The 27,092-nt window shown below is 30.9% G+C and overlaps 1 protein-coding gene across 2 annotated transcripts; it reads left to right on the top strand.

Annotated features, from left to right (window-relative positions):
• Positions 1-152: 152 nt before the first annotated feature.
• On the top strand, positions 153-27,092 carry LOC111031373. 2 transcript variants are annotated; one of them, XM_022311283.1, is made up of 18 exons: positions 153-299; positions 3,565-3,573; positions 3,948-3,974; positions 4,229-4,270; positions 4,515-4,577; positions 5,536-5,580; positions 5,765-5,812; positions 8,080-8,088; positions 8,279-8,287; positions 10,073-10,105; positions 13,032-13,061; positions 20,828-20,869; positions 21,453-21,467; positions 22,739-22,765; positions 23,321-23,347; positions 23,709-23,735; positions 25,715-25,771; positions 26,641-27,090. In XM_022311283.1, the coding sequence occupies exons 1-18, from the start codon at positions 227-229 to the stop codon at positions 26,691-26,693; spliced, it is 636 nt and encodes a 211-aa protein (XP_022166975.1). In that variant the 5' UTR covers positions 153-226; the 3' UTR covers positions 26,694-27,090. The 2 variants fall into 2 exon arrangements, with proteins under 2 accessions (XP_022166975.1, XP_022166976.1); XM_022311284.1 differs by lacking the exon at positions 153-299 and adding an exon at positions 737-3,470 and having other exon boundaries at positions 26,641-27,092.

A 27,092-nucleotide genomic window follows, 5' to 3' on the forward strand; every position in this document is an offset into this window, starting at 1 on the left:
AAATATGTTTTCAAGCATTTGTTCATAAAACAAATACATAGGTACCTACTGTGTTTACTTAGTTGTTATGAAGGAAATACACATATAAGTCAATAGGAGCTTATTCGGAGTCTACAATATGATATAGTACCAACTTATTCTGCATTAAAAACCTAATAACATTACGAGTACGTACATCGCAAAGCAAAGCTTAACGTTGTTTTTTGTGCTTATCAAATTAATAACTATGATTTCATATAAAGCTTTAATAATATTAACAGTGATATTTGATATTATATGCTGTATTGGAGCTGACAGAGGTAACAAGTATAACAACTAATAATTATTTTTCAATATAAAAATTTATATTAATTAATTACAATAACACTAATAAGAGGATTTTATTAAAAATATTACAAAAGTGATAGTTATTGAATGGTTCCTACTATTCACTATAAAATATTTGTAAGTTAAAATATTATTTTTGTCATTAACCACTTGTATTTGTTTTTACTAAGAATTTGACAAAAAATTGATAATCAGAAATAATTGACATGCGTATATTATGTGTGTTGATAGTATGATTTACTTTTTAGTTTATATGCTTACTGTTTAATTTTGAAAATGCGATTTTTATCCATACTCCATAGATAAACACACGATTTCCATGTTATACATAACTGTATAGGTACGGGATGTACAATGCAAAAATTGACTCGTCTTGCGTCTCTATCTTTAAATGTTTTAACGGATCTCGATGTAGAAGATCTATATAACCTTTCAGTATCCATGCGTTAGTTCCTTTCTTCAAATATTTCAGCTGGGGCGTCGCCTGAGTGTATCCCGTTAATCATATCGTACCTTTTTAATAGCCTTACTGCGTCCGCGATAATGTCGTAAATAATTTTGGGATATCCCATGTGTGTCCCCAATATTATTGCTAACAATATTTATATTTATGGATAAAATGCATAGATAACTTTTAATGTTACACTGTAGTCCATACGTGGAAACATACTATTGTCTATTCGTAACTGGTCTTTGTCCTTTGACAACCACGTGCAGTAGTGATGTGTATGCACTATGCAGCTAATAGTTTTATGTGAATATATTTAAATAACATTTTATATTATTACATAATATTCGTACTATATACTTGAGAGATGTCGAAGTCGTTGGAAAAAAATGAGTTTACGAAATTAAATTTATGTCTTCACCCCAACATTATGTGAGCAGATTTTGAAAAATCCATTCACATGGGTGCAAAAAATGTTTGGCCAGATATCAGTACAAAAGATTGTGGGTTTCGTCTGAGATAGACATGGTACAGAATTTTGGTTTAAGTATTTATTATTATGATGATGTACCAGAAATAGGATAGTTGTGAAAGAATATATTTGGATTAGGTACCCATGCTAAATGAATGCCATATTAAAATAAGTATTACTGATTAGTTTATGTCAATCAAACCTGATGATGAATAACTAAATGAGATTATGGATTATCTCACAGAAAACTATATTGATCCACAGTCTGACTTCTCTCCTCACACATGGGCAGAAATGAGCAGTATCAGTCAACGAACAACAAATACATGTGAAAGCTTATATTCTAAATTTGATTCATGTTTTTACACACCTCATCCAAACATAATATATTCCTTCTTTCTAATTAGTGACCTTTTTAGTTTTTCTATTGAGACGCACTCGGGAGTTGCCCTTTCATCAGGTGTCATGGCCGACAGCTGCTGAGCATATCTGATTTTTCTACCAATGTTTTTTATTTTATTTTTTTATAGCGATAGCATTGGGGACATGGGTGAGTCTCTCGGAGGTGTTAAGGGTGAAATGAGCCTCTCTTCGGATTCAATGAATAACTATAAAATATATTAAATATATTCACAAGTGATATAATTTAAAAATTTACGTGCATTTAATAATATATTAAATTTATGAATTACCTCTCGTGTCACATGGTTCAGCAAAGATTCTGCTAGTTGTTTAGCTGCGAACATTTGTATTTGGTCGACCAAGTTTGGACAAGTTTTCTCCGTTCGATTGTCTTGCGCGTTCTTAAAACGAATGTTATCATTTCTTCTCGATTTTTTGCCGGCGATTGAAGGAGATCAAATTTATTACGTAGGTATGCCACAAACGTATCATCCTGCTCTATAACTAATGGAGCTGTGTATATTTCTTTACGCACGGTGGCTTCAAAAGTAGAAGATTCTAAATATTGCAGTTGAATAAGATCAGCTCGATTTAAGAGTACTCTGCATCCGACATCGGTTTTTGCTTCAATTACAAGTACATTTTCACCGCTGTATATCATGCTAGATAATTTATAAAATTGGGTATCCAAAAATATTATACGCTTATATTTTTCGGGTTGTTCCAATACGAATGACAGAATATTTCCCATCAGCGAAAATATGCTTCTTAAAATATCCGGTGATATATTAACATGCCGAGATGATGATAATAAATGAATAATCGGTCGATAAAACATCATATAAATATCTTTATCGGTTCTATAAAGTTCATCACTGTTGCATAAACGTTGAACAAATATATTATTTATTTACAACTTACCAGGGTCATGGTAGTATGGTATATTCAAAAAATGATAAATCGGTCGTTATTTGTTATCATCGTTTTTTGATGAACAATAATATCGTGATATGACTTTATGATAAAACACTGTCATTAGTTCAATAAAGTTATAGAGTTCTTTCTATTATTTATCGAACCAAAATCGGGCCTTCAATTTATCGAACCGATAACAACATATTTATCGGATCGTTAAAAGATAAAAGTCGTTTATGCAACAGATAATATTTTTATCGCACCGATTTCTGTTTTATCGAACCGATAACTACTTATCGATCGTTTATGCAACCCAGCATTAAACTCACAAAAAAAAATTTTCAGAGCGAGTGAAATATATGCGTGTACGATGGTTAAAGACAGTGGACGGACTAAAAGACTGTCAAGTAGCCGAGTCGGCGGGTTCTCTATAAGTTGTTGAGGTGGTTTATTACAGTGCGTTAGTACAAATGTATACCTACTAGCGCTAGATGCGTTGACCACGACTTTTACAGTGCGCATGCGCTACGCGAGGTGAGCTCTGGTGTATAGAAAAGGTTATGCTTGTGATTTTATATTTTATTTTCAAACTATATTTATAAATATAATTTTAACGAAAAAAAATATGATAGCATGATAAGTAATATGATAAGTGATAACAGTCTTGGGCGGATATATAAGTGATTAGTGATAAGGGATCAGCGGATATATAAATGATAAGTGATAAGGGATACACATATGATAACATGATAAGGGATCAGAGGATCAGCTGATACACATATGTTAAGTGATAAGGGATCAGCGGATCAGCAAATTCACATATAATAAGTGATAAGGGATCAGTGGATCAGCGGATCAGCGGATGCGCCTTCTGAACTGTCTAAAACATACTACTAATAATATAATGTATGTACCTATAATAAAATCAATGACATTTATCAATTTTAACTACCTCTAGAATAATGTATTAAATATTTAAATGCAGTATTTTTTTTTTTAGAATGTGAAGGTAGGAGACTTTATATTAGTAAAAATTGTATTCTTCATATATTTTACAATTTATTTATACCTGAAAATATACATAACGATCATAAAGTAATTGAAGCTTAAGTATTTAAGTTCTACAGGCACACCTAGAAGATATTTCAAAATATATGTACATATAATGTAACTATTTATAATCATTCACTTCTTACGTAACTACTTCTTATTTTAAGCTACTTATCGTTATTTCGAATAACATGCATGTGGCAGTGATTAACTTTACGATAATTTAGTTAGAATTATATTTAATATTGAGTAGATTACAATTTTCATAAATTATATCTTTAAATAAATTATACGTTGGCTAATATATTTTTAATTTTGGAAAATGACAAACAGCTACATTACAAAAAATTGGGTTTATATGTAAGTATACGTTTATGGTATTATCAACAACTTTTAGTACACCGATATGTTCTTTTTATATTACTAGACCGTGTTAAAAAAATTTTTTTTTTGTGTATGACAATGGATAAAATTTGTAAAACTGTTTTGCAAACTATTGTTGTATAACAATACATGTATTATACAGTACCAAATATAAATTCATGTTAAATATTTTAACCCGTCAATGAATCAGGTTTGACTTATATATTATACGTATGATACATTTTTTATAGCTGAAAGTGGATTTTATAATATGATGTTAACACTACAATTCGGTAAGTTATTAAGGGTGATAATATTCTTTAGAAATTTAAAGTATATCAGGCTTTTCAATTTATTTTTAAGTAAAATACAGAGTTCATAACAAAATTGCATTATTGATTATAAACCTTATTAATTATTATCATGTTTTTAACTTATCACAACAAGATTAATTGTACACGTGTTATAAACTTTTTTCATAAACTGTGCGGTTGTTTACATTTGTGAATCATTGTCATGAAAAATTGGACATCAAAGAAAACTATAACGAATTTATAAACTACGTTAAAAGTATGGACATCACTGGAACGGAAAATAAGGGTAATTTAATTTTTAATCTATTTAGAAAAATAACTCTATTCTGGTTAAGGTTCCACTTTCTCGAATTACGTAGAATGAGCCGCCGATCAGCGCTTCACTCCTCAGGAAATTGATATGCGTTTTGTTATTGGTTGCCAATAATTATCGACTGTATAAAATGTTAAATGAGTATCGTACTCGTCATAGTTCGTGCTGCAACCATGTTACGCTTGAAATTGTGATAGGTGGTAGGAGGTAGGGTGTGTCAAATGTTAGGTGTACACGGATAAGATGAGTTTTAGTAAACCGAGTGGTTCAACCTAATTATCTTGAAAAGAGTATATAAGTGAATAATAAATTATTGTTTCGCATAAGTTACTTCGATTTTTAATAGAAAATCTAGATATACCATTTTAAGAGTTGCTACTAATAAGAGCGTATCTTTCATTCTATTCGCTGTAATAATACTTTTTACAACTGAGATTAGATGTACGTATTTAGGAGCCCGCTTGTGTATCTGTAGACAATAAGGGACACTATTTAGGTGATATTCAATTTATTCGCCACAGCCTATTGCGTTTTAGTAAGTCTGAAATTATTATGATTAGCGTGAGTGCGGATTGTATATACGAACAATCTACAAAATATTATGCACTGCATATTATAAACACTTGACGACTTCACACCGGACCAAAATGAAAAGCATGATTTTTCGCTCAAAATATTATCTTGAATAGAGTATATAAGTGAATAATTAATAATTCAATGGTCCGAGTCGAGTGGCTTAAGATCAAGAACAATAATTAAATTAAATTTACGTGTCTGATAAATTGTATTTTTCATTGAGATGTGTGCAACCAAAAATAACAAATGATACAAATTATAGTCATTATAAATTACTGTTAAAATAAGAATCCAATTTTTAATACTTATATTTCATGAAATAAACTCATTTATATAATATTGAAATTACTGGCAGGTTATTTAAATACATTGTATAGCCAAATTTGTAGTAAAAAATCACGTAAGTATTATTCGTAAATTATCGGTATTTATAATTAAATATATATATAATTTATAAAATTCGTGCTTTATATATTGTATTTTTAATTTTATTATTTATTAAGTTAGGTTAGTTTACCAAACCCTAAAGTAACTTAGTTACTTAATTACCTAATCTCATAAAATTTATATAATTCATTTATTAGATATTGAGGGCTCAATATTTACTCCAAAAGAATATTGTGATTATGCATGTAAGTAATATTATGAACATAACAATATATTCATTTAATATGACGTATCTAAGGAAGCCGCTGTATGGTGCGTTGTACGTGCTATACCTGTGACAGCATCTCTGGTGAGGGGAGGCAATGGCACGATCGGTTCATAAAAGCACATAATGCACAAAAATGAAGTAAACAAAAAATAAATCAATACATACATATCATTTGATAGCGAAGCCCCGAAGAGTCAATCAGGCCTTCTGGTAGTAACGAAAACAGGAAAACGTTTATGAATAACATTGATGATGATTAAGCTTCACCGAATAATGTGTTTAAATAACCAACTGCGTCATTATGTTTATGGATCTAAAACACTTAAACACCCCATATTCGTTTATAATATAAAATGTAAAGGATTGCTAAGTGTAATGCTTAACTTAAATATTTCTCCTAAAATTATAAATTGTCTTATAATTGCAGTTGTAATCCAGTGTAAATAAGCACGAATGTCGTATCTTAGTTCTTAATATTTTACAATTTATCAATATAAGACAATGCATTTGAATTATGACGAACTTCTGTCGTCGAACATCGGTGATCACATATTATATATTATATATATGTATATTATATTATATTATATTATATTATATTATATTATATATTATATATATTATATGTATATCACATATTATATATTATATATATTATATATCACATATTATCGCTGTTATACACGTTTTCAATAAAAATATTGTCACGTGTTCGCGAATCGGGAAAATTGAAACTATAATATTATATTATTATATAATATTAAAAATATTTTAAAACTGGTATGTTTATTGGCTAACTGAGTTGTTGTCGAATTGGGATTCGGGAAAGTGGGTATAAATCGAAAAAGTAATGTAATTAATTGTTGATTTATCCGATAAGATTAAGTATCGAACAATCCCAAAACTTAATAGATATACAGGGAGTTTACCAATTGCGCTTAAAATGACCTAGTAATATACCAATTGCGAGCTGTCTTTTTTGGGTCGATATACCAATTGCGCTCTGTCTTTTTTGGGTCGATATACCAATTGCGCTCTGTCTTTTTTTGGGTCGATAGACCAATTGCGCTCAGCTGTTTTCAGGGTTTATAATATTATTCTATATTACACCTAGTATATAAAAATACTTTTATAAAAATATGTATTATTTTATACATTGATAATCAATAACGGTTTGCCTTTTTCACTCAGAACTTGTTGTAAGAGGTCCATATTGTAACTTCAAACACTCAAAATATACTAAACTGCTGACAAGGTTACCTATTTACTATCTATGTTTTTATTAGTACACTTTTTGATCGTTAAATTTCTGTAAATATACAGGGTGAAAATAAACAAATTACAATATCGTACAATCGTACAATCGTACATATAAATGTCATACCAATGTGATAATATGTGTTATCCCATATATAGTATATGTGTGTATAGTACCTATTAGACAGTGTATGGAACGTACAAATTAGGTAGATAAATAGGTGGATAACGATCATAAATGATAATAAAAACTTGTTATACGAGTAGTCTATCACTCAAATTCATACTTTATACCTAATATGTTCGTTAATAATAATAAATAAAATATTTTATATTTCACCCTACGTCATGTCGGGATAGGTACTATTATCATTTATCAGCTTGTAGCTTGTCGTATTTTCCCGTAATTTCGTTTTGCTTTAAATTAAGTATATTTGAATGTATATTAGTTAGCTATATTTAATTGTGTATACACATATGTAACTTCTTCCACAGTGTAGTAACTTACATATGCCCATGTCAAAATAAGGAACCTAAAATATAAGTAGCGCAATTGGTGTACTGACCTAAAATTTAAGCGGCGCAATTGGTATACTGACCTAAAATACAAATATTGTTTTAGGCGCAACTGGTCCATGCCCGATATACAATAGCTAGGAGCTTTAATAGTCAATACGATACACTCACGAGTCAACTTAAATTTGAATTTTTTTTAGTTTACATCTTAAAATAAATTGTTACCTTTTTTGTGCAATATAAAAAAGAATAAATAATTACTAATAAATTATAATAATATTTATTTTAAAATTAAATTTTTTTCACTTCCAAGTACATTTTTGTGCATATTTTAACTTCATTCTTTAGAGTTTTTACTTTTTAGGTCATTTTTGCATTTTTGTGTATTTTATAGGTCATTAAAATCCTAGCTCTAGTTATAAATTTATTTAAATAAATCTACGATACTAATAATCTTTTTAAAACTTCCAGTGTCAAAAGGTAAGTAAAAATATAAATGAATAATTAAATTTTAATACAAATAGGAATAAATAAAATAATAATCAATAATAATATAATATACTTGTATGAGCTATTAGATAGTTACGAATAAATATGCATATCGGCAATAGTAGTGTTATAACTAACCTTAAATAATACTAATATAATAATAAACTGTTATGTATTTTAGAAAATGATGGTAAGCAAAAATATGAATAAATAAAATTGATATTAATACAAAATGTTCGTGACTCGCATATCGGCAGTCCCCTTGATAAACAGTGTGATATTCTACCCGATCCACAAATAAGCCTAGACCTGTATAATATACATGGAAATGACATTAACGATGGCAATCAGCAAACCCTTTACGGTGTCTGTGCGGCTGTCTTAAGTCCGGTGGGTGCCGTCAACCGTCTTGTCTTTCAAGGCTACCTCTTTTTGCTGGACATCAGGCAAGTCCGCGAGCTGTAGTGCAGTGTAGCTTTCATGTATGGTTGATCAACCCACGTACTCAATTCGCCTTCTAATCTAGGAACATTCAAATCTCATATTTCAGTTCGTAGCACCTTGCGTGTTCTAGGGTGGTGAAGTTCGCTCTCGACGATCACACCATATAAAAGAAAATTATCACCTTAAAATGTCTACAAAAAGTCCGCTTTGGTATATGTCTATCTCTAAGGGATAACCCACTTTGATCCAAATAGAAAGAAACAGCATTGCACCCAAGAAGTCTTGGTCAGAAGTGTAATGAATTAATGTAAATAATACTATTATACTAGTAATAATAATCTGTCTGGCAAATCAGCACAAATATCTTATGTTAGTTTTTAATATTTTACAATAATTTATCAATGCTAAATTTATTGAGTATCGATCGTCAATAAATATATATTCGTATCTTATTAAAATATAATGATAAAATTAGTAAAGATTTCAAAAATAGAGTGACCACAAACGGCACAAACTGTGATGACCAAACAACGTCTTATATATTTTTCATGTGATAGCATTGAGGTACACTTTCCAAATATGATTTCCGATAACACATACATATTAAAGCGGGATTCAACATCAAAGAACAAACATCCATCCTAAGCTTCAGACGTAAAGTATATACAAATAGATTTTCGAAAACTAACAACTTCCTGACTAATTACGGAAATACACCTCACAAAATGTTGGTTTTCGTCGATACTGTCTCCTACTACAAATGCAAACTCTCAGGACACACCTCAAAACAGTGCGAAACTCCACAATCAAGAGCCTTAACAATCAAGGTAGATAAATTCTCCGATCTTAAAATTACTATCAGTAACACTTACTTAACCGCTAACAACCACTGTCACTGTTTGAGGGCAAGTGGTGGTGTGTCCATACTCGTCAACAAGTCCTTTCCTTCTGAAGAAATAATTAATTCAACTTCACAATCGTAGATTAAAAAAAATGCTACACATATCTACCACTTGGTACATTATTGTTGTTGACTTCAACAGCAACTCTTACATGTTGTTCATATAAAACCAAGAGGAAAAATCATAGAATAAATTTTAGAACAAAATGTAACACGGCAGTGCATAATAAGTAATAACAAAGCACACCAGAATAAATCTTTCTAATAGAAATCTCTCAGGGGTATCGACTTAACGTTTTCCACACCTTCCATAGCCTTAGCACAAAGACTTCACTGCCAAGTATTCCATTAAATATATAGTAACTATTAACTACCATACTTAAATCTAAGTAAATTCTTTTTTAAATGCACATCAAAAAACCACTCAACAATAAAATGGACCCTCAATAATCAGGACTGGCCATAATATTGAAATCATTTAAAAATTAAAATTAGTTTGACAGAATTCACACAGTCACTAAACATCAAAAATAGATTTGAAAACTATTTAGAAAAATAAGAATGGATGAATTAAATAAATATTTAAATAATCAAACATTTATTAAATTTAGAATTTGTTTATATTTTTAGAATGTGAGCAACAGATAAAAGACTTTAAATATGGTAATTATTTTTTTTTAGCAAAGTCTGTAGTTTAATAATTACAATGTGTTAAATATAAAAATATTAACAAAACTAATTTTCAAATTTATGTATACTAACAAATCATATTACATTAAGAGTTCCATAAATAACATGTTACACCCGAAGACACAAATATTATCAAATTAATATTATCATAATATTATCTTTGAAATTAATTAATTATTTATTAAAGAATAGATGAGCATTTCAAATGTTTATGGTCAATAATATTGAATTACCTACAATATGAAATTCAACTTTTTGAAAACCTGACATTTACACTGTTTAATATTGGTGTTCTTAAATTTTATGTTTTTAAATTTTTGTGATGATATAATATTTTAAAGAATAACCTATTTAAATTGTATAAAATGTAATATTCAGACTGAAATTACTTTGTTACTTTATACATTTAATTGTTTTGTTATTATTATAATGTATTTTTGGTTACATTGTTGGATCGAGGAAGCTCCTAAATTGCTTTATAAACTTTATTAAATTATAATATATAAATTATAATCTTACATTGTCTACTGTTTATTATTTTAATACATAATTGAATCATATTATATTTTTTTATTTTAATTATTGTACCACAATTGATTATGGTATCAGTTAGACAGATGTGGTATCAATAAACAATTACGTCTTATCTAGGTACTCAGCTGTTCTATCTTTAATCGTGTCTGATGGTGTGCCGTGTGGGACAAGGGTATAGGTATAACCACGGTCCACGGTTGTAGATATACAACTTAAACCGTGGCTATAACTGCGAAGACCGAGCGAAGCGAAAAAAAAAAAAGTGGGGATTTTTCGAAACTTTTTGATGATATAATCGAAACTCTTCATATTTAGACGCGGCAACACTGTATTCAGTTCATTGTTGACGGGACGGGTACAGATTTCCCGATTTTGATAAGCGAAAAATTTGTTATGATATCTCGATATACCACAACTCGTACCAGAATATACCAGAGATCCAGCAGTGACACCACCAATAAGAAATAATTTACAGTGATGCCTTGTTAGCGGCACTCGTCGCTACGCTCCTCGGCGCCGTCGCTCCGCTCCGCAAATCGAAAATATCCCTCGACTTGCTATGCAACACCACCTCAAGTTGGTCACTGTGTAACCGATGTTATACCAAAGAACAACCACTCTTATCATTTAAGCCAAAAGCTTATCACTACCGCTATCAAAATCGGGAAATCTGTCCCGGCCCCCATTGTTGACCTGCAGCGAGACCGCACGTATGTACGGTTGTTCGCTCTGTTATCGCATTTTATTATGTAATCAGTTATCAGTTCACGGATTTCATTCCGTTGAATACGTTTTCATTTAATATGAATTTCCCTCCGAAAATTTCCAAATCCAAACGGTCGCTGCCGTCTTCTCCAAATTCACCTATTCAAACGGAAACCAAAAAAACCAAGTCATTTGTTTCGCCAAATAAATTCGCTGTCCTAGCCAACAATGAGGACCACGATGTCCAACTCGATACTTCTAGTGATACTACCAATATTATCAACGAGTCAAATCTTCATCATCAACAGGACAACCTCAGGGCTCCGCCAATATACGTTCAAAATATCACCAACTACTCCGCATTCAAAAATGCATTAATACAAATCACCGGCCTAAACGGTTTTTCTTGTAAGTCTACTTCTTCCTCTCTGATTATTCGACCGCATTTACGTATTATGTTTAACCTAATCGTTAAACATCTAATGGGCACCAGTGCCTCTTTTCACACCTTCATGCCTCCACCATATCGACCTCACAAGGTCATTATCAGAAACTTGCACCATACAACACTCATTTCCGATATATCTGACGCACTCTCGGAGTTAAGTCACTCCACCAGACGAGTAACAAACGTCATAAAAAATGGGCACCCATGCCCACTGTTTCTTGTGGAATTAAATCCCAACACCAACAATAAAGATATCCTAAACTTATCTTCAATTTTGCACACATATGTAAAAGTCGAACTACCATATAGGACAAAGAGTGGTCCACCTCAGTACCGTAACTGCCAAAACTACGGTCACACCGCAAATTATTGCCACCATCCTCCACGGTGTGTCAAATGTGGGAGTGACCACCACACCGAAGACTGCACCAAATCCAAAACCAGTCCAGCCAAGTGCGCCCTATGCATGGGTAATCACACTTCCAATAACAAAGGGTGTCAAATTTTCAAAGCTCTTCTCAAACGACGCAAAATCACTCAATCGAAACCACAGAATCCGATTCCGGTACCCACTTCTCTTCATCACCAGACTACCCCTCCCCCTCCCAAAACTTCTTACGCCTCCGTTACTAACTCCAAAAATATACCTCTACCCAATATCCACGCAATTGATAATCCACTAACTAAATTTTTATCTGAACTTTCCTCTTTAATCACTCCCCTCATTACGCTCCTTTCAGCTGTTCTGAATAAACAGATTGTTCCATAGTCCGATACTCTGATACCTTTCTTATCACATAATTTAATTGAATTTAAATATTTTTGATTGCCAGTATGTAAATAAAATTAATGTACCTATAGGTCTTCAATTCATATTATTACTGTAACATTTTAGTCTATATCATATAATTGTAATGTTTAATTTTGTACCTGTACAATCGTAATTGTCGAGCTATCATAGTTTCAACTAATAGCTAATAAAAAAAAAAAAAAAATGTAATATTAGAATACACTATATTATAATATACTATATAGAATGTATTGTTAAATTTTATAATAAAACACTTATAGTACCTAGTCCGAAATGCATTATAATAAAAGTTAAAAGTTAAAATACATATATTTAATGTTAATTTTTAAATTAGCTTAATTCATTAAAATTGTATATGTATTTACATTCATTTTTTTAAAAAATTATATTTTTTTAAATAGAAAGTGGTCGTACAGTATTTAAGTATTATGGTGAGTACCTATATAATTATTTGACAAAAATAAACATTTTTCTGGGAATTAGAGATTTCAATGACACCGGATAAATTTAACTTACTAAGAAATGAGCGATTATTTTATGAGTAAAATATCGTCAATGGCATTTAGGACTAAGGAATATCTAAACAGACACTGTAGTAAATGGATTTGTATTAAATTTAAATTCAATGATGAATTATTGCATATGAACAACTTTTCTGAGCGAAGATATAATTTTGTAATGGTTTGTCTAAAGTTTATTTGATGATGTATCTATTATTTGATATTTATATTGCTCTCAAAATAATTTCTTTTACTTTTAGTAATATGGTAGATTAAAACAAGGCTGGGCATTAACGAGTTAATAATTTAAAGTTAAGTTAAAAAGTTCAGTCCGTGCTCAGACACCGTTCAGTCCGCACGTATATTGCCTCGCACACCGCTTATCTGTTCCGATATTATAGTCGTTAGTGCTCGCCGTTGCGCCCGGCGCTCATTACGTTATCAAGCTGACGGTAATGTTTAACTTATCGTACATCCCAAGTTTAATAACATCACTAACTCGCTATCGAAATCACTATGAATAATAATCAACCAAACAAACCTATTAACATAACTAAAAACAAAACGAACCAAACCGCTCCACCGATTACTATCTCAAAAACAATTACAACAACGAATTCAAAAGCTAATACAAAAGCTAATACAAAAGATAACACTTTAGATTCTGGATGGTCAACACAATCAAATAAACGTCTACACTCCAACTCCTCAAACTCACTATCCGAACCCTCATCTCCGAATGTGAATATGGATATAAATGGTAAACAAAAAACATATAAAAAAAAGTCTTTGCTTCACGCAATAGGTTTGAACCACTTGCCCAAGATGATCCATTTGACCCACCCACTACTGAAAACATTTCTACAAACTCTCAGCAAAATTATGTTGAAAACGATATAATGGAAAATGAAAACACACCAATTAAACCTCCTCCGCCTATTTTTGTTAAAGGTGTCGAAGACTTTCCCGCACTATGTACAGAATTAATAGAGCTTATAGGTGTTGACAATTTTATATGTAAATCTTCAACAAATTCTCTGAAAATTCAAACTACGGACCCTAATTCCTATAGAGCAGAGGTTCCCAAACTTCTTATTGTGCGACCCATTTTGAATTTTTTTTAAAATATAGCGACCCACAATATCAATGAATGACCTTTTTTTTTTTTTACCATACAACAGAAAATTAAACAATTTTATTACATTTTATGTAATTACGAAAAAAATGTATAATAAGTATAATATATAGTATTTGACACGGCCTCTGGTAAACTCGTAATTGTCATACTCACAGATAAGGATTGACGATAAAACTGAATTTGAACTTTGAACATCAACGAAAAGTAATAGATGATTATATTTTTGTATTATTTAAAAAAATAGTGCGACCCACCAAAAGTATAATCGCGACCCACTTTTGGGTCGCGACCCACAGTTTGGGAACCTCTGCTATAGAGTATTAGTACGTTACCTTAAAGCTGAAAATGCTGAGTATCACACATACCAGCTTAAAGAAGAGAAACCACTTCGGATAGTTATACGTAACCTCCACCCATCCACGCCTCTAAGTCTAATAAAAGAAGAGTTGGAAGTTCGTCTTTACAAGGTAAGGCAAGTTACCAATGTACTTCATAAAGTCAACAAAAATCCCCTCCCCTTATTTTTCGTTGATCTCGAACCAACACTGAAATCCAATGAAATTTTTAAAATGTCTTCTGTTCGAACACGGCTGAACTTCCCGCCGAATCTACCAAAGTCCAAAGGCTTTACAAGTCTCATGTTCGGCGCGGAATGTTCGCGATGAGTCGTTCCCCCTCCACGGCGTCCACACGCCGGCCGGCGTCCACGGCTCCCGTGCCAAGGACGTTTTTTGTGGTTGTCTTTTTCCTACGCTCGAGCCTGGCGGATCACGTACCGCCGGTTCGCGTGGCTTCGTGTGGCTGTGGTTAGACCTCGTGGTCATTATTCTTAACTATTTATGATTTACGCTCATAATTGGTGCACGTTTATACCGTCGTAAACTTGAAGACAGTTTAAGTTTGACGGACTGTGTCACCCCACACCACCGAGTTATTTTATTATATGTGTCAACGCTGGACCGTCGTTCAACTGCGCCCCGGTGCCGATTTTGGTTGATGACGAGGAAGACGCTGTCGCATTTCCAGCGAGGACCGTGTTGACCAGTGACCTGTCCCCGAGGTGTCGATCAGGTCATATTATAAAATTACCATTGTTTATTGTTATAGTTATTGTTCAAATTATTATTTACTGTGCAAACTATTATTTTTATTGGTTATAGCGCGTGTCAAATTGTACACGGCGTTTACAATATTTATTATTGTGTAAAAATATATATATATCGCGTCATTACGCATTAACCTAATCAATAAGATTTGTACGAGGTAATATATTGTGAGTTCGCTCCTCTTCCTTGCTACGGCATTGCGCGAGTCGTTGTCACTAACCGCGATTGTTAAAAGTAGGAGCGACACGGCGCACATCTTCACTACTTCATTGTAAAATAAAAATCGAAGAGCCGTACAAACCGAAGACAATCAGCCAATGCTTCAATTGTCAACAATATGGACACACTAGAACCTACTGCGGCTACCAACCCCGATGCGTCCGCTGCGGAGCAGATCATCAGTCAACTGCTTGCCCGAACTCGCGCAATGCTCCTCCGAAATGTGCTCACTGTTCCCAAAATCACCCAGCCAACTACAAGGGCTGCACAATTTATAAAGAACTCCAACGTCGTAAGAATTCCAGTGCACCAAGTAATCGATTACAAAATAATTTTAATATTCAAACCAATAATGTACAAAGTAGCCATCCACCTGTTCGCACTTTCCCAAATCACCCCTCTCCTCAAACGCAAACTTACGCTCAGGCCACGTCCAATACACCAGATTTCGCTGCTCCTCCTCCTTCTACTGATACTCAGCCGCCTGATTTAAGCAAATTATTAACTAATTTTTTAGACGAATTCAAAAATGTTATAAATCCACTAATTTCACTATTAACTAAAGTAATATCCAAGCTCCTCGACAAATAATGACTAATAACAACTACAATAAATCTGTCACCGACGATTCGCTCTTAATACTCCAATGTAATGCCAATGGACTAAAAAACTATGCCCTTGACCTCGAAACCGTATTAAACCACAAACGCATTGATGAAACCCACTTCACTAAATTCTCCCATATACATATCCCCGGTTATACTCTAATTAAATCAAATCACCCCGACAATACCGCGCATGGAGGCGCTGCTATTTTTATTAAATCTAATATTGAATTTTATCCCTTACCTAGGTTTTCTCAATCTTTTCTCCAATCTTGTGCTATTAACCTAAAATTAAACAAAACTTCACTCACCATTGCTGCTGTCTATTTACCCCCAAAACATAACATAAAAAACACTCAATTCGCTGACTTCTTCAACTCATTTAATAATAACTTTATCATAGGTGGCGATTTTAACGCCAAACATCAGTCATGGGGATGCCGCGTGAATAACCCTCGAGGAGTCACCTTATATAACTATATAAACACTAAGAGATTTATAGTTCTAGCCCCTCCTGATCCAACCTATTGGCCCTCTTCGGCCCGTAAAAATCCTGATATTCTTGATATCTTTGTCTCCAATTTACCGAACACCTTGTTCCACTCTACTAAAAACTTACTCGATTTAAATTCAGACCATTCATCAATACTCCTAACTCTCAATACTTCCCCTTCTGTCAAAGAATCCAACAAATTATTTAACAAATTCACAGATCATGTTAAATTTCACGAACTAGTCAACACAAAAATTAAGCTAAACAAAAAATTAAAATCACCCAATGACATAGACCTAGCGGTCCTCAATCTTACCAACATAATACAAACTGCAGCATGGTCGGCTTCAAATAAAATGCCAGCACCTCCTCCTGCAAGCTCACTTCCTGAATATATACGTAACAAAATTGTAGAAAAAAGAAGAGCAAGAGCTCTATACCAGCGCACGCGTTTACCTTCCCTTAAACATAATTACAACCAATTAGCTAATTCACTAAAAAAACTACTCAAGTCAAACATATGGCAAAATCACTTAATGAAACTCACTCCCTCAGACGGTAGCCTATGGAGAGAAACAAAACAATTACTTCGCTATAAATCTCCTAATCTCCCCATTAAAAAATCAGATGGTAGCTTAGCTACTTCGGATATAGAAAAAGCTGAACTTTTTAAGGATCATCTTGCTAACACCTTTCAACCGCATGCTGACATCATAGACGCTGAAAACATGAAACAAGTCGAAACGTTCTTAAATACCTCCCTCCCAGTGTCTCTCCCTGTCAAGTCATTTACACCTAATGATGTAAAACATGCTATACAAAAATATACTCTAAAAAATCACCAGGCTACGATTGCATTACTGCGGAAGTAGCCAGATCCCTTCCAACTAGAGCCATAGTTCACGTCACTCATATATTTAATGCTTCACTCAGACTTTCCTACTTTCCCCTACTATGGAAATTCGCTACTATAGTCATATTTCCAAAACCAAACAAACCACCTGACCTACCATCATCTCACCGTCCAATCAGCCTTCTCCCATTTTTTGCCAAAATACTGGAACGGTTAATGCTAAAATGAATTCTCCCGATAATAACTGAAAAAAATATTCTACCAAACACCCAATTTGGGTTTCGCGCTTCCCACTCGACTATCCATCAAGCACACAGAGTCGTAGACTCCATCTCGTATTCCTTGGAAAAAAAACAGTTCTGCAATTGCGTGTTTCTAGACATCTCACAAGCATTCGACCGCGTATGGCATGACGGGCTTTTGTATAAAATTAAGAAATTCATGCCTCCCACCTACTATTTACTTATTAAATCCTATCTAACAGATCGGCATTTTCAAATACGCTACGGTTCTGCGTTATCTGACGTAGCAGTTATCAATGCTGGTGTTCCCCAAGGGGGCATTTTATCTCCTATTCTGTATAATATCTTCGCTTCTGACCAACCAACTACCCCTTATACATCCGTAGCAGACTACGCTGACGATAAAGCAATAATATCTATGAGCAATGATCCACTCATAGCGTCATATAATCTCCAAACTCACCTTAACTACATGGAAAAATGGTTTACTAACTGGCGATTCAAAGTAAACCAAAGCAAATCTGTTCATACTACCTTCACCCTCAAGCATGCTTCCTGTCCTACAGTTTTTCTATACGGTATTCCTATCCCTTACTCTCCAAAAATCAAATATCTCGGGCTCACTCTCGACCAAAGGTTAACCTGGGCTCATCACATTAAAATCAAAAGATTAGCACTGAACCATCGTCTCCGTATCCTCAAACCCTTATTAAGCAATAACTCTTTCGCCATTAAAACCAAAATTCTGATTTACAAAACACTTCTCAAACCCATATGAACATACGGACTCCAACTCTGGGGAAACGCTAAAAAGTCTAACATATTAAAATTTCAAACATTTCAAAATATCGCTCTCCGAAAAATAATGAATGCACCACCCTACGTGTCTAATCACACCCTTCATACTGACACCAATCTCAAAACAATTAACGATGAAGCCAAAATATATTATAAAAGATTCTATTCCAAACTAATTAACCACCCTAACGAACTCATAAAATACTTATCTACTCCTTCCATACCTGGTAATCCCCCTAGACGCCTGAAGCGTAAGTGGTGTCGTGATCTCTTAAGATAAGCTAAAAAAATAAAATCCATAGAAAGTGCCATCGATGGGTGGCTTCTTTCATCAAATTTCCATGTCAAACTTTGTAACTCTCAACATATATGCTTATTGTGTCAATCGATACAGATTGTGTATTACGTTTAAAAAATAAAAAAAAATAAAAAAAAAAGTTAAAAAGTTAAGTTAATTTAACTTTTTAACTTAATAAGTTATTTTTTTTTATGTTTATTAACTTAATTGATAACTTTAGGAGCATTTAAATTAACTTTTAATTAACTTGAGTTAATTTTACAATTAAGCAAGTTAAGTTAATTTTAATTTTAATTATTATGTGATGTGTTTTCAATTTTTTTAATTCATGTAAAATTTAAATACCTATATTATGAAATTACGAATATTATAAATGCCTGTTATTTTGCCATCATCGCCAGTTGGTGGTTATAACTTATAGCTACAGATATTCTTATGAATTATTATAAACTATTTTGGTAATATTATATTTGTTTTATACATTATTATTATTATATTATACTTATTATTAAGAATTAATATCTATGTAGAAGATAACGCTAGACGGACTAGACTGTTATGTGGTAATAGTGTAATACCCCGTTTATTTTTGTATAATTTATTATTAGTTCGACGTTTTCGTCGATTTCACCGAAATCTAGAATTCCCGCATGGACGCCTAGTGACTAGTGGTGGTAAAACCATGTTTCTATATTCGATATCGATACCTACATATCTGCTACAACTACTAATACTGTCATTTCCAGGTTTTATTATAATATTAAAATTAGTCCGTGTCACGACTCACGATGAAAAAATGAAAAATATCTTTAATCGCAGTTCGTGTTCTTGTCTTATTGATAATCTAACAACCCATACAGGCCTACCGCTAATTATCGTGTATTAGTAATAACCACAAATAAGTATTCAGTATTCGGTAATCACTGTATGAGTATAAAAATAAATACGCTACTCAGTATTGTACTCGCCTATACTTCGATTTCGACTAAAATATAAAGACGCGGTTAGGTTAAACTAACGCGACCATTTTCGAGTTTGTACAATCTGGTATCAGTCTACATTTTCCGTATAGTACTGTTAGCATTTTGAACACATAAAATAATAACAGTTCTTTGGTGTAATAACATGAACAATTTTGGGTACGAATATTTTAATTTTTCCTATATGAAAACAAAAAAACTTTTTTTAACTTAACTTGAGTTAAAAAGTTAATATTAAATTTTGGTTAACTCTTAACTTAGTTTAATTGATAGAACATTTTGAATTAACTTTTAACTATTAACTTGATTTAGATTTTAATTAAACAAAACTTAACTGAGTTAAAAAATATCATTAACTTGCCCAGCCTTGGATTAAAATAAATTTTGAAGAAAACATTGCATTTCAAAATACCATTGTGTGTATAAAATAAGATATAATGTAATAATAAATATACCTTCTAGAAAATTTCAAAATATTTTTGAATTACCAATAATAATTAAAATAATACTTTGTATGGTATTCTTGGTTTAATTACTTAATTTTTTCCTAATTTTAAATTTTAAATGTCGATAAAAAAATGTATATTTTATTTTTGAGATTTGTTGGTTCTAGTAAAACTAGTATCCTAATTACTCATGAGAAACATCGTATTAAATTTTCAAGCATTATAATTATATGAAAATCGAATAACTAATTCAGTTTTGGCAATAATCATTTTTTTAAATTTATTTGATAATTGATTTTGATAATTTTTTCAAAATTTGAACTCAAATGATTATAAAACATTATTGATAATATTTAAAACAAAAAAACCCACTACTCATATTTTATACAATTTGATATTAATGAAAATGTCTGAGGAGAAATCATAAATTTACTTAAAGTTGAATTGGAAATTATAATAATATAGTACGAATACCTGATTTATGTACTAATACAATTTTATATTTTATGTATTTATTAGAAAACAATAAATACAAAAATCTAGTAACATCATATGCTATAAGTAAGAAAATAATTATAGATAATTTACAACTTAAACTGATTAAATAACACTGATGAGTATTCACTAATATGTACGTATAGAGCTAAAACTATGGGTAAAATAAACAGTTTAAAAATCATTCCATAATTGTTTCAATTGTGACAAACACAAATTGAACATTTATTTTATTTTTTTTATCACACATTTCATACCACCTCTGTTTTTTGCTTTAAAAATCAAAATCATAACTTGGCTGACTTCTATCATATACATTGTAGTGATCGGCATAATAAAGGCAGAAAATACAGCAGTAAATATAGTAGTATAGTTATGGGATACTCTAAATCATCCGTAGAAGCATATTTTGGAATATTAACCTAGTAACAATATTAAAAAAATTTCGGTACCTACATTCAAATGTTTAACTTAAGGTACTTCTTACATCATGATGATTTACTAACAAGTATGCGATATTAATCTTGATCTATATCATAATATACCTTAGCTACAATTGTGCTATTAATTTAGAACAACTTGAATTCGGAAAAAACAAGATAATATATCATACAAACGATTAATGACACTTTCATATTTTCTTCTTTAGCTTTGTTCGGAAAAGGTAAAATTAAAGTAAATACTGAATTATATTTTAGAAAGTGTCTATTTCGAAGTCTATCGCAAATGCGCGTGTCTATACTAATTTAATATAAACTAAAATATAATATAATTAAATATAAAAACTAAGTATATTTAATAAAATTTATTTATTCAAGTATGAGCTGTGATTGATTCAAATATCGATTAACAAATTGTAAGATTATGAATGTTAATTTGATAATTGCCTTCATTAAAAATGTAATTATAAATTTAAAACGGGGCGAATTTAAATCTCAAATGAGGACCCTGTTATAATTACAATGTTTACAATTTGTATGAGATAAATAAATGCTTCTTCTTCTTCTTCTTCTTGGGTATTATCGGCCACTAGGACCATCCCGTCAAACAACCAATCCTCCATGACTCTCTGTCAGCTGCTTTTGTTTTCCAATCTGGGCCACCGTTCAGCGATTCCACGTCTTTCTTTATTAAAACTTCCCATCTTAAACGGGGTCGTCCAAGGGGACTTTTCCCTTTTGGGTTCTCTGTCAATACTACGTGTAGTAGTGGGTTCTGACTACGCCATGCGTGACCCGCCCACTGTAACCTCCTACTCTTGATAAATGCTACAGATCAATTTAACTAGTTAAGAATATCTATAACGGTGTCCCAACGTCATACGTTATAAAACTATAACCATAGCACACTCGTAATATCAAACGTCCACGGTAGCAAATACTTAAAATTATAAAATTGAATCTTTACAAAGTCACCTAGATTAATACTTTGCTCATTTGTAAGAGTATGTAAAATATTACAATTTAAAAAATACTTATATGTCACGGACATATTTGAAATATCTTCAAAAATGCCAACTCGCAAACACAGATAATTCTTTTAACTTTAGAAGTTTTATAATAGGTTATTTCACTCTTATATTAAACTCAACTTTACAAATTGGTGCTGCTGATAGAAAATCGTTATGACATGCGTTGGCCAAAGAAGGAAATAAATGATGTCAAACCGATAAACGGAAAACCAAGACCTTTCTGATAAATATTCAAATCAACAATAATAAGATTACAATTTGTAAATCAATATTTTTATTTTGGACTACAACAAAGGTCCTACAAGAATTGATATACATAGATGAAAAAATAAAATTTTCTATATTTTAATTTGAAATTATTATAAAATATTCTATGGTAGTGTAATGATTAAAATTATAATTAAAAAATAAAGTCTCTAGTTGAACATAATTATAAAGCACTTTTTATTCATATATTGTTATAGGAAAATCTGTTTTCAAGAAAATGCTTGGTAAATTATCTTATACAATATTTTTCACAACCTATCATGATTATCCATAAACACGTTTGCATAATGTATACCTACAAAGAATATTATAAATATTTGGAAAAATTAAAATATCTACAACCAATCCTTTCTGAATTGAAACAATAACTGAAATCGATATTGTTAAAAATTATGTTGCAGGTTAAATATTTATGATTTTGTTGGTTTTCTAGGTATCAAAGTAGCATAAAAAAAAAATAGTTTATTTTTAAATTTGAAAGCAACTTAATTTTAAGAAACACAATATTAAAGAATTTCGTTTCTTCTTACATTATTTAGTGGGTTATGTGGAATTTAAAAAATACGTAACGTCATTGGATAGGAGAAGTCATATTTACGTATCTAATACCTGCGTGTAAAAGCAACATAATAATTTACCTACCTTACATTTATAATTTTCAAACTATTGTTGTATGCACAACAATTTATAGTACTCCAAATATTATAGTTATAACAAAAAATATAGTTTCTAGCTGAAGATTAAGTGATGCATTTTATAATTATTATGTATTGTTATAGATATGATACAACTCAAGAAATGTTCAAGTAAATTATTTAATATTTTAATGCATCATTTTTTTTGTCATACGGACCTATCTATACACATGCTAGTACCTACCACTAATACAATCTAATATCTATGGTTATAGAAACTATTATACTGAATCATATAACATTAAAATTTGTAAATCAATATTTATATTTTGGACCACAACACAGCAATCAATTATAAAAAGATTAAAATAAATAACCACATCGTTTACTACGAATGCAACTTTTGAATATGAAGTTTTGATAAAAGAATTGTTATTTTTGCAATGATTTGAATTATAATTAAAATATATAGTTACTAGCTGAAACTGAAGCAATTTAATAATTATATATTTATATATATATATTGTTTTAGACTTTCCCGTACTCCAGAAAATGACAGGTAAACTATTTTATAAAACATTTTTCACAACCATACGTAATAATATGTATCCTGAAACAAGCTAGTACCGACTGCGAATACTATCTACAGACAAAAAACAAATATACTGCATCATAATATACGGGAAAATGCTACTTGAATTATAAAATTATTCTAGAGTGATTTTAAATCTATAAAGTACATAGATGTACATGTATGTTTTAATAAGATAAACCAATATATGTTAGCTCACCAACTTAAACCAAACCAGAGGCAGATTCTAAACGTTGCACACTATCCCTCCCCATTTGTTTGTGTACCTACCATTATTATACCCATACACTTTTATAGTATTTACTGGTGAATAAAATCGTCACTTATCAGTTAGAATTTTCATTATTTTTATCTGTGGTAATAGTCAATAGAGCATTTACATTCAATTAACATTGAATTTGTATGTAAAATTATCTACCGATTACTACCATAGTTACCAGGTTTTTTTGGAACTCATGCTCAATATTTTATTCAAAATCTTTTCTTATGACTTAAGCTTATTTATATCAATGTATCTGGTCTTTTTTGGTCATTTTTAAATAGTCCTAGCATTTTGGTTTTTAGTACTAAGACTTTTCTTACTTCAAAGTTGATTAATTTTGGCAATGGGAGCTCAACTTGCCCGAAACAAAGTTTGAAAATGAAAACTATTTTTTGTTAAGAATTTGATTGAGGTCACCGACATACTATAACTAAATATGTATATACTTTAAACAAAAATTAAAATTTGGTTGGATATTTTTATTTTTTAGTACATACAGCATACAGGGCAACATAGGCGGCACTTGGGAATGATTCTAGGGGGGGGGGGCAAAAAATTAATTATCATATCCCAGAAAAATGGACTTTCATAACCCAATTTTCCCAAAATAAAATGTCAACCTTGATTTAAATTTTTTTTGGAGTGCATTTTTACCAATTTTGACTTCAGTAAAAAAGTTTTTTTTGACTAAATTTACTAAAATAAAGTATAATTATCTTAAAATATAGGTAACCTAAAATATTAGGAGATATTTCAAAATAATAACTATTGTATTTTGGGGTATGAAAATTTGATTATTTGAATAATAATTCACATTTTACATTAACTTATATCCATATATTTCGTAAAGAATTACTTAACAGCGAATTACAAAACAATGTTCAAATTCAAAACTATTTACTTGAGTGCTAAACATCGACCCTTTATTGAAGCTTCTACATCAAACCTATCAATAATTTTTTCAAAATCAATTTTATATTCGTTATGTATGTATATAAGTTATATAACACTGCCAAATTACTTAAACGTTCTTGACTCATAGTGTCTGTTAAATATGTTTTCAGTCAACGTAGAGCAGAGAAACTACGCCCAGTGCTCACAAGAAGCAGTATTGGTTGGCATAGTTAAAAATTTTTTCAAAATTTCTGTGTAAATTGGGAATATATCCATGTGATATCCTCTGATTAGTGACTGGCGCTGTAGATAGTGATAGTAAAGAAATTACTAACCATGTTTTCTAGATGAATTAATTTTGATAACAATTATTATCATTTTATCAATATTCGATTATTTAATTAACATGAGTATAATAAATTCTAATATTCTTCTTAATCAGCTTCAAATTTGGAATTTAAAAAACTATTTTCTTGTTTTACATCAGAAATTAAAATTACAGAGGGAATATCATTAATTATTTTAAATTAAATTCAACTTTTCGGCATTCATCAATAAAAGATTGAAATAACAGGTTTTTTTTTGGGGGGGGGGGGCAAAAGTATACATTTGTCACTCCAAAACATTTTTTTTTTGAGGGGCAACTTCCCAATTATGACCCCCGCCAAGTGCCGCCTATGCAGGGCAACAATGTAGTATTAAAAACAAATAAAACCTAACCTTAAATGGTTTCACTAATAAAATATATGCAATTACTCATCACATTAAGCAGAAATTATTTTAATTTTAGAATATGCACGTGATTACTTCATATATCATACAATTATTTTTGAAGAATATTTTAAAGGTACGTATTATAGACAATGCAAATTAATAATAATATTTTTTTGTATTCCATTAAATCCTATAAAACATGGTACTGTGCTCGAGGGTGCTTGACATAAATTTTCTCATTTTCTGGTAATTGACTTGCAACGATTAAGCTGGAAAAGTAATTAATAAGTATAAAAAAAATATTAAATTTTAATAGGTAGATCTAACGAGTACAATGAGCTGTCAGTTAGAGCGTTGAGCTGACAATTAATATACTCTTAATCCAACTTAACATATTGTAAGAAACAATGCAATAACAAACGAAATAAATGTGTCATCACTCACTTCTATTGTCGAAGACTGTGCATTTTAAATTGTGATAGACATTATAATAACTTGTGAGGTTAGTGCACTAAAAAACGTCTACAGACAATTATACGAACAGTACACTCGCGGTTAAACATGCACTTGTATCTGCTACTGTGAGTTATTTAGAACACAGTCAAACAATTATAGTCTACTCAGGGTTCGAGGATTTGCAGTAACGGTGTTTGAAAACTATAAATTGACATTTAAAAATAAATACGTAATATCCGATATAGGTATTATATGCATTCCTGCTTCATAGTTTATTATTCAATATTTATTATATACATTTTTAGTAATGTTATAATTTGTATTTTTATGTATATATTATTAAGTTGCTCCAACTAAGTTTTTGACTTTTTTTTTATTATGACAATAGTTAACCACACCATATGATTTTATTTTATTTGTGTATTTATAACATATATCACTGCACTAAATATTTATAAATTAAAGATGCAGTATTAACTATTCAATTTTCAATAATTGATGTAAATAATAACATAATGTAATATATTGTGTTTCTTTTGTTTATAGTCTTTAACGAGTTTGTTCCTTATACATTTTGCACTACAAATGGAGAAGCCTGAAAATCTTTCAATAAAACGAAATCATTAAAAGTGGAGGATTCAATCGTTCGTTTTAATACTAGTTAACTATTTTGTATGTACGAATTTGTAATTCAACAATTCTAAGACCCACTTGTTTATATTATAGTCTTATAAGTACTCTTAGGTTACAAGTGCAATTCGTCACTTTAAAAATATTTATTTAATTGTTTTCTGGATACCTAAATTTTAGTCAAATTAAATTGATTTTACATTTCTTGGAAACTCACGAATAGCTTTTTTCACATATTTTATACATAATATGGCCGTTAAAACACTACTCGTTACAAATAAAAAATAAACTTTGATTACAATTTGAATACATTTTATGATTTTGCAATTATTTAGCTAAATAAATAGTCATCATAACAGGTGAGGAAA

Source organism: Myzus persicae, unplaced genomic scaffold, assembly GCF_001856785.1.
Source record: "Myzus persicae strain clone G006 unplaced genomic scaffold, MPER_G0061.0, whole genome shotgun sequence".
Taxonomy (NCBI): Eukaryota; Metazoa; Arthropoda; class Insecta; order Hemiptera; family Aphididae; genus Myzus; species Myzus persicae.

What these genes read in the sequence shown, in the direction of transcription:
- LOC111031373 (XM_022311283.1), top strand. Translation starts at nt 227, where the DNA reads ATGATTTCATATAAAGCTTTAATAATATTAACAGTGATATTTGATATT. An exon ending in GATGTTAACACTACAATTCG is followed by an intron (nt 4,271 to 4,514) that starts GTAAGTTATTAA and finishes TGGACATCAAAG; the next exon opens with AAAACTATAACGAATTTATA. An exon ending in GATAAAAGACTTTAAATATG is followed by an intron (nt 10,106 to 13,031) that starts GTAATTATTTTT and finishes TTTTTTAAATAG; the next exon opens with AAAGTGGTCGTACAGTATTT.